General features: G+C 35.8%; 2 protein-coding genes across 7 annotated transcripts in view; one reads left to right on the top strand and one right to left on the bottom strand.

Annotated features, from left to right (window-relative positions):
* Positions 1-12,675, top strand: part of CENPP (centromere protein P) — a 228,467-nt gene that overhangs the window by 114,335 nt on the left and 101,457 nt on the right. The window lies entirely within an intron of this gene.
* The window catches only part of ASPN (asporin), a 36,908-nt gene that overhangs the window by 10,851 nt on the left and 13,382 nt on the right, over positions 1-12,675 (bottom strand). For 2 of the 5 annotated variants that reach the window (XM_068553290.1, XM_068553289.1), the window contains 4 exons: positions 11,800-11,910; positions 8,168-8,261; positions 7,639-7,777; positions 4,084-5,352 (listed from right to left, as the gene is read on the bottom strand). In XM_068553290.1, coding sequence (XP_068409391.1) covers positions 5,155-5,352; positions 7,639-7,777; positions 8,168-8,261; positions 11,800-11,910 — 542 coding nt within the window. In that variant the 3' untranslated portion in view covers positions 4,084-5,154. Of the gene's footprint in view, positions 1-4,083; positions 5,353-7,638; positions 7,778-8,167; positions 8,262-11,799; positions 11,911-12,675 lie in introns of those variants that run through there. The other 3 variants (XM_068553291.1, XM_068553292.1, XM_068553293.1) reach the window with 2 other exon arrangements.

Genomic DNA, 12,675 nt, shown 5'->3' with positions numbered 1-12,675 from the left:
TAGTATAATTGCTTTACAATAATAGTGTGTTAGTTTCTGCTTTATATCAAAGTGAATCAGCTATACATATACATATATCACCATATCTCTTCCCTCTGCATCTCCCTCCCTCCCGCCCTCCCTATCCCACCCCTCTAGGTGGTCACAAAGCACCGAGCTGATCTCCCTGTGCTATGTGGCTGCTTCCCACTAGCTATCTATTTTACATTTGGGAGTGTATATATGTCCATGCCACTCTCTCACTTTGTCACAGCTTACCCTTCCCCCTCCCCATATCCTCAAGTCCATTCTCTAGTAGGTCTGTGTCTTTATTCCCGTCTTACCCCTAGGTTCTTCATGACCTTTTTTTTTTTTCTTTGATTCCATATATACGTGTTAGCATACCGTATTTGTTTTTCTCTTTCTGACTTACTTCACTCTGTATGACAGACTCTAGGTCCATCCACCTCACTACAAATAACTCAATTTCGTTTCTTTTTATGGCTGAGTAATATTCCATTGTATATATGTGCCACATCTTCTTTATCCATTCATCTGTTGATGGACACTTAGGTTGCTTCCATGTCTTGGCTATTGTAAATAGAGCTGCAATGAACATTGTGGTACATGACTCTTTTCGAATTATGGTTTTCTCAGGGTATATGCCCAATAGTGGGATTGCTGGGTCATATGGTAGTTCTATTTTCAGTTTTTTAAGGAACCTCCATACTGTTCTCCATAGTGGCTGTATCAATTTACATTCCCACCAACAGTGCAAGAGGGTTGCCTTTTCTCCACACCCTCTCCAGCATTTATTGTTTGTAGATTTTTTGATGATGGCCATTCTGACTGGTGTGAGGTGATACCTAAGATCCACTTTTGAGACGTGGATTTCAGAGGCCTTCACATGAGACATTATGGCTAATGTTTAGAAATGGATGAGATTACCAGGGGCAAAGTGAAGAGGCCAAAACAATATTGGGGAACACTAGCCATTAAAGAGCAACCCTGGTGGCACAGTGATTAAGATTCCGCCTGCCAGTGCAGGGGACACGGGTTCGATCCCTGGTCCGGGAAGATCCCATATGCCACGAAGCAACTAAGCCCATGCGCCACAACTACTGAGCCCGCGTGCTACAACTACTGAAGCCCGCGCGCCCAGAGCCCGTGTTCCACAACAAGAGAAGCCACCACAATGAGAAGTCCGCGCACTGCAACGAAGAGTAGCCCCCGCTCACCGCAACTAGAGAAAACCCACACACAACAACGAAGACCCAATGCAGCCAAAGATCAATAAATTAAATAAGTAAATTTTAAAAATAAATAAAGTACAATGGTACATCTTAACTATTAAAAAAAAAAAAAGAGCAACCTGAAAGGCATGATAGGTGGAAGCCAAGTAAGCAAAGAATGTCCAGGAGGAAGCACTGTCTACCTTTTTATAAGGTTGATCACTGACTAAGAAATTAGTGTGTCATCGTGGTTAAAACCTGGAACCAGACTGCTGGGATCAAATCCTAGGTCTGCCACAAGGTATCCAATCTTTGTTTTCCAATTTTCACACCCCCAAAAAATAGGAATAAGTAAATGTAGCTCCCTCATAGGGCTATTTTTTTTTTTTACACTGTATATCTTAATTTTATTTTTTTTTTGACATCTCTATTGGAGTATAATTGCTTTACAATGGTGTGTTAGTTTCTGCTTTATAACAAAGTGAATCAACTATACATATACATATATCCCCATATCTCCTCCCTCTTGCATCTCCGTCCCATCCTCCCTATCCCACCCCTCTAGGTGGTCACAAAGCACGGAGCTGATCTCCCTGTGCTATGCAGCTGCTTCCCACTAGCTACCTATTTTACATTTGGTAGTGTATATATGTCCATGCCACTCTCTCACTTCGTCCCAGCTTTCCCTTCCCCCTCCCCGTGTCCTCAAGTCCATTCTCTTTGTCTGCCCCTAGGTTCCTTAGAACCATTTTTTTTTTTTTTTTTTTTTTAGATTCCATATATATGTGTTAGCATACGGTATTTGTTTTTCTTTCTGACTTGCTTCACTCTGTATGACAGACTCTAGGTCCATCCATCTCACTACAAATGACTCAGTTTCGTTTCTTTTTACCTCACAGGGCTATTGTGAGGATTAAATGAATAAATGCAAGTAAGGCTTTTGGAAGAATGTCTGAAAATATTCTTTACATACCACCTATTACTATTAAGTATTATTCATATGGTACAATTTGGGGAAAATAAATTCAAGAAAATTAAGTCCGTTGCAGTAGGTTAAGGACCATGTGAGTAGAGAAGTAATTAAGGCCAAGGTAAGACAATTCTTTTCCCAAAAGATGGAATTAAAAACAAAAGAAAAATAATGCAGTAGTTTAAGGAGGAACAAAATTGATTTAGGAAAAAAGCTTTAGTTTTAGTGACTTCAAGTGATTTTCTAAAAGTATTATATTTGTTTCATGAATTCAGTGATCACTTTTATTGTAGTATTTGGGAGGAAATAAGGATAGATGGTCAATGAGATTTTTTTTTTCTACCTTGAAGTCCTTAATAAACCCAGTAAGTTGTAGTAATTCATTTGTTTCCAAACTTTAATGGATTTCAAGTGGGTAATATTTTGTATTTACCATAAAATGGGATTGTGGCAGAAGCTTTAATGCAGTTTTGGTTGCTTATGATTTTTATTAGTGATTTGTCTTTTGCAAACATATAACCAAAAATGCTTAACAGCTGTGGGATGAAAAACACAAACATTAAATACAGGAAATTAATTGCAGTGATTTCAGGAATCATTTCCAGTATTTTAAAAATTTTGCTGTCTTTTCTTTTTAGAAAAGGTTAATTTAGCTACTTTAAGCTTCTCTATTCAGATCATAGACTAATCTATTTGTTTAGATGATTCTAACCTTAGCACTAACCTTATGAATTTAATTTAATTTCAAGAACTGGCTTCTTACAATTTCAGTGAACATTTCACTTCTACTTATGTTCTTATAAGTGGCATGATGTCACAATTTTATTTTTATGATATATTGTAGAAAATGGATTTTAAAAAAGAAAGAAAAATGAATTTTATTTATTAAAACTATTAAAACTTTAGAACATTTTAATTTTAGGATGATTATCATTGTTAGGTATTCTTCTGTTTTTAAAGGACTTCTTAATCTTTAATTTTTCTTGCAGTAAATTATTGTCCAGTGTAACAGTTATGCATGTTTCATGAATCTTTATGGTTTACAAAGCATTTTCACATATACTTTTATTATTCAGTTCTTATAGCAACTTATTTGATCAGTATTCTCATCCCTACCCTTTATAGATGAGAAGACAGGTTCAAAGAGATTGTGATTTGCCCAAGACTATAAGTGGAACTGGACTTCTGTGTATGTTTTTCCAACTCAGAGCTCTGTATCCCTGGGCTCTTTCTGTTACATCACTACTGGTGCTATTATTTTAATCACACTTTAGTCTTGTCCCTACAGTTTTACCAAACAAAAATACTAACTATTTTGTTTCAGGTTTCCAAATTTGTGTCAGAATTTAGAAATTAAGTAAATTTTCTATAAAGCAGTAGTTCTCAACCAGCTGCAATTTGGCTCCACCCCTTCCCCCGGGACATGGGTGTTTTGGGGAGAAATTGTTGATTGTCACACTGTGGGGCCGGCGTGCAAGTGCTGCTGGCATCTAGTGAGTAGAGACCAGGGAGCTGCCAGACATTCTGCAAAGGATAGGATAGCACTCCCCACAGAGAATGATCCAGCCTAGAGTGTCAGCAGTGCCAGAGTTGGGGAACCTCACTATGAAGAAGAAGACCTATTTACCCATTCTTGACCTGGATATCCAGACCCTCCACCCCATTTTACATATCTGTAAGGTACTGCTCTCCCCAAAATTATTTAAAGTCTAGTTTTTGAGGTGGTTTACCATAAAGGTGATTATCTTTCATGGCACAGGTATAATTTGGGATATTTCGGTACTATTATTAAGAATAAGCATTAACACTTTAGTAAAAATGTTTTAGTAAAAATATAAGAGTTTTATGAAAAATAGTTTATGTTCCTGAATGGGAGAAGAAAAATTAAACCAAAGCAAAATATTTTATTTCAAACCAATATTTTAATGTTTTCCTTATTTTCTAGTTTTACTTATGTTGAACACCAACAAAAATATATGTAAGTCCTCTTAATTTTTATACAGAGCTGTGCATTCTGTTTAATGCTCTGCCTATTCAGTTATACCAGGTGTGTTTTTCAGAGTTATCCAGTTTGTGCATATTTAAGGAGACAGTTTGGTGTAGAGTTGATAGTATCCAGTCTCTTCCAAGGAAGGTCTTACAAAGGGACATCTCAAAAATATTCCTCAGCATTGAGGTGACAGTGTTATATAACCTAACAATTGATACACTGTTAAAAGCTTATAATAACTGTGATAATAAAAAGTGTGAGATTTTATATAAACACTCACTATGCATTTCTATAGAGGTTTTATAATCAGGTAATAATAGTTAAAAAGAAAAGCATGTGCTACAGCTTGAAAAAAGCTGTTATGAATAGCATCTGTTGAGTTGGTAGTAAACACTTACTGAAGGCTTTATTATAAGGAGTTTTAAACATAAAGACAGTAAGGCTCTAAGGCATGAGAATTTGAATAAGATTATATCAAACCATACTTAAACATTATTCGAAATATTACAGTAATACCCAAGTTTTTAAAGACAGAATAAGAATAATATAACATACTCTTTATATAACCGTACTTGTCAATTTTCTTTTTCTAATAGCAGATGAAAGAGCACAAAGTTTGTTAAGTCAAGTATTCCATTTACAGTACAGTTCTTTTTTAAATGCACTTGATAACAAAGTGTTAAATACTGAATGTCTTATTTTTTGTTACTGAGAAAGAACATTCAAGCATGAGATTTATGCAAAATCATTTATATGTAAAAGGAAACTGCAACAGATACTTATTTCCTTTATTCCTGATGTATCAATAGTTTTTGCAAAATTCTGTTGAAATTTTTTGTCGTACAGTAAGTCAGTGGACTTACCACATGGGAATAGATTTTTTGCTTATGTGCATAATACCACCATTTTAAATAGAGTTCAAGTATTCCAAATGTAACAATTTTTGAATTTTACATTAAATGGATATCACTAATTACTAATTATTACTTTCTGAAGTTCCCAAGCTGAACACTCATTCTGCTCAAAACACAACGAAATGTTGCAGGTTGTACTTCCCAATACTTCACTGGGTTGTTGAATAAACTTATTGCACTGTATAAAGACTTCTTCATCTTTGGCACTGTTGGGCAGAAGTCATTCACTCCCACTTTCGTAATTGAATTAGAATGAAGGAAGATTATCTGTTGTAGTGGGAAAAGAGTGGATTAAAAATACATGATAAATGTAAAAAGAAGATATTCTGTTTATAGTCAGCATTTGTTCATGGGTTTGTCTCTTTATTTTACACTGATTTGAATATATTTTGCTTAAAGTATATGTGCCTGTTTATGCCTGTTAAATACTTATTACAAGGACTCAGGCTCCTGTGTTATATACAAAAGTGCTCTATGTGTGAAGTGTGGCGTAGGATTCATGCCAGTGCCCAGGGCACACTGCCTGGTCAGCACATGCCACTCTCCTCTTTCTCTGTCTCTCTGTCTCTATGCACACACACACACACACACACACACACACACTCACGCACACACGTATAGGTGTGTGCGTGTCTGTGTGTGTATGGTTACTTCAGTGCCATATTTACAATAATGTGTTTTAAAAGTATTAGAAATGAGCAGAAGAATGAAATTTAATGCTCTAAGAATTAGACTTGCAATATGAATGTGAAGAATTTTTAGCCAGCATTTTCTGTGATCAAAGGGAGAAGTGTAGAGCTGCTTTTTTGTAAATTTTATAGAAAAATATGTCTATCGACATCTTAAATATGTATCTATAATACAACATCAATTGTTGAATTTTTATTTGCACCAATGGATAAAATACAATTTTATAGGCTGTGTATGTGTCTTATTAAATTATTACTCAGAAAGAATGGACAATATAGGACCTTCCCTTCATTCCCTTTAATAGCCCTTTAAATTTCTTCTTTGGATTTTTTTGGCAACTGAGATTTCTGGGAAGTAAAAAAACAATCTGCTTAATTAACAGTGTTTTGGCATATTAGAAAGAAGGAGCCTTTTGCTGGCAAGGCTAAGATACCAGTTCTAGCCGTTGTTACCTCTAGATTTTGCCTTGGTGAGATTGATCTGAGCCAGTCATGAGAACTGTAGGCACTGCTAAAACCTCTAGTTTTCTGTTGGAGTCCCTGCCGTCCTCTATTAATCTTGGAGATTTTGTGACAGATGCATCATATGGTTTCCTGGCAGCCCAGCAGCAGTGCAAGATGTAGTTTACCACAGCATTGACCTCATTGAGAATGGGGAACAGTGCTGAACATGAGTGTGTTTGCTTTGTGGACATCCGTTGAATTGTATCCTTATGACTATGTGTTATAATTCTGTTCATTTTTTAAAATGCTAGCAATAGTATGGATAGATTTAAGACACCCAGAAGCTGGGATCAGCGTTGTGGAGTAAAGTACTCAAAGACTGGACAGCTTGAGGGAGGAAAGACTCTGGTCGTGCTCACTGGTTAAATAAACATTTAAACGCAGCATTTGAAAAAATCAAAGCAAAAGTCATAATCTTGAAATGAGCATCTGCCTATGTAGTACATCCATTTTGATGGCTTCTATTTCACAGGCTTCTATTTGTGTAGTGAACAAAACTTGTTTAAAGAAAAATTAGAAAGAAATCTAGACGCAAGTGGCTCAAGGCCCAGTTTTGTTCTCAATGTGTTTTTCCTTGGAAGATGAGGAATTGTATGTATATCAAGGAAAGCACATGAGAAATATGGACTAAGGTGACATGAGATTAAGTAGGGATTCTTAATTTGAGGTCCACAGATGGGAATCAGGAGGATCTGTGAAACTCCTAAAATTATGTGAAAATATTGTCTCATTTTTGTTCTTGGGAGTATCTAAAGCTTTATCAGATTCTCCAACAATTCTGTGGCCCCTCCCAGCTAGTCAAGAGCTGCCAGATTAGAAGGAAAAGTTTTCTAGTAATGAAGAACAAGAAATGTGCACCCTTAATGCTCCAAATACTGACTTTTGATTATATATTCTGGCCTGAGTTTTTAAAAAGCATGCGCACTTCTAATGTGGCACCACATTGATAGTGAAAATACCTGGGACTTCATCCACATGCTCTGCCTTTGTGAAATGTTTCCAGAATGAAAGGTTATATAATTCTACTTGATTTCCTCCTGACCGGTCCTGCCTTTACATAGCCACTGCCACCCCAGAAACCTGAAATTAGCTGTGTCCGTACCTTCACCACAATGGCCTTAGCAGTTTCAGTAGAAGAAACAGAGGGATGGAAATGGGTACCTGAGCGTTTTAGCTGATATCTCAATAGAAACTGGTATTCTAACACTCTCCTTGGCATAAAACACCTCGGGCAACCTGGAGGGTCTTTAGTGTGTGAATTACCATTGCTACTTGATTGGTCTTTGCTCCAGATACTAATATGTTTCGTAAAAACAAAGAAAAGTACTAATATCTGCAAAACACAAGTAGAATGTTTTACCTGGAGGTACTTCAACTCTTGTAATCCTGAAGGGATTTTTTTCAGTTTATTGTTTTCCAAGTGTATTTCTCTCACACGCGGTATGTTAGCAAGACTTCCATTTTCGATATCTGTGATTCTGTTGTTTCCTAGACCCAGCCTAAAAATAACATAAAATGCATCAACTCTTGAGCAGATGGTATGATATACTTAGCTGCAAACACCACAACTGAGTTAGAAATATTTGTATATATGTTCAGAGAAAGGTATTTCATGGTTTCCTTTAATAACCTATTTCAGGATGTAACAGCCCTCTCCTCCACTGTCAGAAAATTTTCTATCTAACCTATATGCAACAAAAGGGACATTTGGAAAGTGTCCCTTTTCTCATTCCACTTGCTGTCCCTCTTCCATTACTGAGACAGAATGATAGCAGTTCCTTCTAGTTTTCCCTTAATTTTATGTCCCTGTACACATTCTCCAAGAAGTTTCATTAATATCTTCATCATATGGACTACCACTTCCAAGTTAGGATTTGGCGGATGTTTACCTTTGCAGATCTTTGTATCGTTTAAAATCCTCTAGTTCCACAGTTGAAATTTTATTATAATCTAAATGTAGCTCCAGTAAAGTTGAAGGTAGTTCTAGTGATAAGAAAAGACATATGTATGTTAGATCAGGTTAAGACCAAGCCCTATTGATTATTTGTTTACTTGTCAAGTTTCACATTATAGGCTTAGGCAGTTTTGGGGGAATCTGCTTTTTTTTTAAACTTTTTATTATGGAAAATTTCAAACACATACAAAAATAGAAACTAGTATTATGGGACACCATGCTGTTGCCCATCTTCAACAATTATCTCCATTTTTCCAATCTTGTTTCATCTACGCCAATAGTTATTTATTATTGATTTGTTTATTGACTTGTTTTTGCTGGAGTACTTAAAATCAAATTTCACACACATAATGTCATTTCACCTGTAAAGACTTCACTAGACATCTCTAACCCATAAGGTCATCTTTTTTTCCCCTTACATAACCATCATGTTAGTATCACATCTAACAAAATTAGCAACAATTCTTTACTATCATCTAGTATTCCGCTCCCTAATGATCTCAGGTGTATTGTTTTACAGTTGACTTGCTCAGGTCAGGATCCAAATGAAGTTTACAGGGTATATTTGGGTCTTATATCTCTTTAAATCTCTTCTTCTATTACTCTTTCCTTTTTCTCCTTCTTCTATTGATTTGTTTCAGATATTAATTTGCTTGAGATACTCCTTTGTAGATTGGGCTGTTGGCTTCCACATAATATAGTTTATCATGGTTTCTAGCCCCCTTATTTCTTATGACCTGTAGTTGGATATAGAGACCAGATTAGATTCAGCAAATCACTCTTTCATCTGACGGTCTTTGCACTCATTCATTGATTACTGCTACCTAGATTTATTATTTCATTAAGAATGGGAAAAGGGTGATTTTCTGATTTTGTCATTCGTTATTCATTTATTAGGTGAGATTGTTCTCTAAAGAATTTTCTTTCATTAATTATTTACTTACTTTATAATACAGTTTTTATAGAAAAAGCAGCATAAATGCTTGATTTTTTTTCAAGTAACGAATTGGTGCAATGCCCAGAGGTGACCAATGAATTTTTTTTATATCATTATGAACATATGGATTTTTTCCCTGTTTGATATGTTTGATCCACTGCAGTATTTATTCTTTTCAATTAATAGTAGTTTCTGCATAAATTAAGAGAAGCATCTTTAGTGCCACCTGGCACATGGCAGGTACCTTGTGAATGTTTGCACCTTCTCTTCTCACACTTTCATGTCTGACCCCAGCCCTCCCCAGATTAACTGAAGCTGGAATGAAAGAGACTAACCAGAAAATTCAGTCAGATCTCATTTTCTTAATCCTACACATAAGATATTATTTTTCAGTCAAAAGTTCTTGTTAGCTAGCTAGGAAATGCATTCGTTTTTCAACTCTTGCTGAAACATTTCCTTATTTTATTAGTAGTAATGACTGTTGAAGGTAAGTTTGTCTTCAAAGACCTTAAACACTAATTGAGCAAGTCTATCATGTATACAAAAATCACTAGAAAAATATTATAGAGTGTGCCAGTCTATTCTAGAATATGCTGTAGCAAGTCAAAGACAAGAGAAATCTCTGTGCATGTTGAGTCAGGAAAACTTCTTGGAAGAGGGTTTGTAGAATTTAAGGGGACTGTCCTCTCATGGATTTGGGTAGCTCAGTGACTGCCAACATATATAGTATACTTTCATACAGATATTTCTATACCTACCCTATCTTCAAACAGGTCTCTCCTCCCCTCAACACAATACTATTATGTAACAGAATTTTCCAAATGAATAGGAAGGAAAACAGTTTCACTCTTCTTATGTTAACTTGTCAGGTCTGGTAAGAACCCTCTGGACCTCGGCCTAATTCATCCTGTCACAATGGGTAGTGATGATTGAATTATAACATTTGGGCAGTCAGCCTTAACATTTGAGCAAATAAGTCATAAAAACAAAAAACTGGCTTTTGAATGTCATAAGGATCTTAAAGCAGTAGTTATGTAAATTTGGAGATTTGAAATTTAAATTTCTAAAGACATAAAATGTTCCTTTATAACTTCGGAAGAATCTTGAGAATTTCATGAGGAGTTAAAACTTCATTTTTAAGCTACACTTTGAAACCTGAAGAGAATTACTCTCAGGATGTTTTGTAGTATAAGAAATCTGCTGATGTAAATATAAAGAGCAATGATAACTGCGGGACCTCAGAGCCACAGCTCTGGGGTGGCGCCCTACTCTTCTGCTCCAGTATATCCTCTTATCCTCTCTGCCTCTACTCTGTCCTGTCCTCTTCCTCTTCCCCCTCACTCTATGTCAGCTTCCAGCTTATGAAAGGGATTTTATTTAACTTGTTAGGTACAGTATGTATTTTTGTTGTTGTTGTTCTAAAGATTAGAAGGTAAATATAATATTTTAGGTTTCTTGTAGAGAAACAGCCATCTCCTTGAACCTAAATTAAGGTTGTTTTTAATTGTGTAGTTCTGAATTAAACTGATTTTTTCTATACTAAAAGAAATTGTCTTTCCACTTTTACTTTAGATAATTTTCCTCCTAAATGAAAGATTAATAATAGCAGCTTTGCTTAATTAATGATAGCAGCTTTGCTGGGTCTTTTAAATTATCAGCATATATTTGTTTTGTTAATCTTCTGGATCATCTGAGTAGTAGAAAAGGGGTTATAGTAAACTAGAAGAAAACAGGTTATTGCTGCTTTTACTGTGGAAACTGAAAGACAGGGCTGTTTGAAAGGAAAATGTGTTATTAATCATAGGGGTTATTTCTGATCCAGGTGTTAGCATAGAAGAGAGAGAGAACTTGTCAGGGAGGAGGAAGGTGTGACCTTGAGCATGGGTTTGGAGAAAGGCAAATCCAATCTAGTTAATCATCAGGCTGGAAGCTTAGAAATAATGCATTAGAAAACTGGTCCAGTAGCAAACTTAAGAAGCATTTTACTTTGAGGCACCAGCTTCAGCTCATATGATAAAGAGCACAGTGCTCATTCTGGTATTGGTTATGTCACGAGAGAGCGTTTACTATGTGCCCAACATTGTCTTCAGACCTTTCTGTGCATCAGCCCATTAATCTGCACAGCACCCCTGTGGAAAAAAAATGAGGTATGGAGTGCCTTGCCCAGAGTATACACCTATCCCTGCCAGAGCCAGCGTCTGCCCCAGTCCCTCCTCACAAGCCCCACCCTGAACCACTGCTGCAAGGCTGGGAGAAAGGTCTCTGGCCCTGTGCTTCTTCCTCTTTCTTCTCTACAGAATTCTCACCTGTAACAGACACTTCACAGAATGACAAGTGTAGATGAGTAAATGTTAGGAAAGAGACAGAAAATAAGAAGTTCTTTGCTTCTTAATGTTTGTTCGTACTGGGAAAAAAAGATTCTGGTTTCATACTGTCAAAAAAAGAAAAAAGAACTACATATGGCTCTTGATGTGTACATGAGAAAACACTAAATTTCATACTACACTGACCAGATATACTGGTAAAAAGGATTCTAACTGCACTGTGGTTTTGACAGTGTGTACACTTTACAACCTTACGTTTAATGGTCATTTTAAAATGACTGTTTAAAATACTGTATAAATACAAACCTTTAGGAATTGAGGTCAGTTTTGCTTCTGCAATTCTGATATGAAACACTGTTACCCCTTCAAATGCCCCTGGTTCAATCCCATTGTTATCAAGAGGGTTTGCACTCATTTCTGTGGGGGGAAATTATATAATTTAGCATACATATGTTGTATGTGAAGGAAACTCACAATGCAGAGAAGCACATCCCAAGAAAATTCTAAGAAATGTGAGCATTATCATTCACTCTCCTTCACTCAGTATATCTGTTTCTGTGTCTATCTACTCTCCTTTCTGTCAGTCTCAGAAAAAGACTGCTTTGTATTACATAGGCTGGAATGTATAACAGCTTTACTATTTTGCTTTGAATTACTAAGTCAATAACTTACTTATCACTCTTTTCCAACCATGATCATAATCAAGGTTTCGTTATAGTAATGTAACATAGGAAAAAAGACCATCCTTCATATAATTCAAAACCTTTGTGTTTTCCAGTGTACATTTATTTATTTGTCACCTAAACTTTTAAAATTGTAAGTCAATTAGAAATTACTTGACTAACAGAAATATAACTGAGGAATGCCAGAAAGTGAAGCTATTTGGTTAAGTGCCAGGCACTTGGTTGAATTAAATGAGTAAATAAATGAATGAGAATATTGGTTAGGAATTTTGAATGGATATAGTAGGGGAAGATGACATGGTTATACCATGGGTGTTCGAAGTAAAATAGTGTGTAGAATTGGAAGTATACAATTAAAAACGCCTTAGCTGAATAATCTTCAAAGCAGATAATGAAAAGTTAGACGTACATTCCAAATAATATCTGAATTAATGTTGTAGGTTGTATTTGAGTAGTTTTTACAATACATTAAAAATGATACCTTTAAATTAAATAAGAA

The sequence above is a fragment of the Eschrichtius robustus genome, chromosome 10 (genome assembly GCF_028021215.1).
Source record: "Eschrichtius robustus isolate mEscRob2 chromosome 10, mEscRob2.pri, whole genome shotgun sequence".
Lineage (NCBI taxonomy): Eukaryota > Metazoa > Chordata > Mammalia > Artiodactyla > Eschrichtiidae > Eschrichtius > Eschrichtius robustus.
Note: the sequence above shows the minus strand (reverse complement) of the source record. Positions and strands in the feature narration are given on the sequence as shown.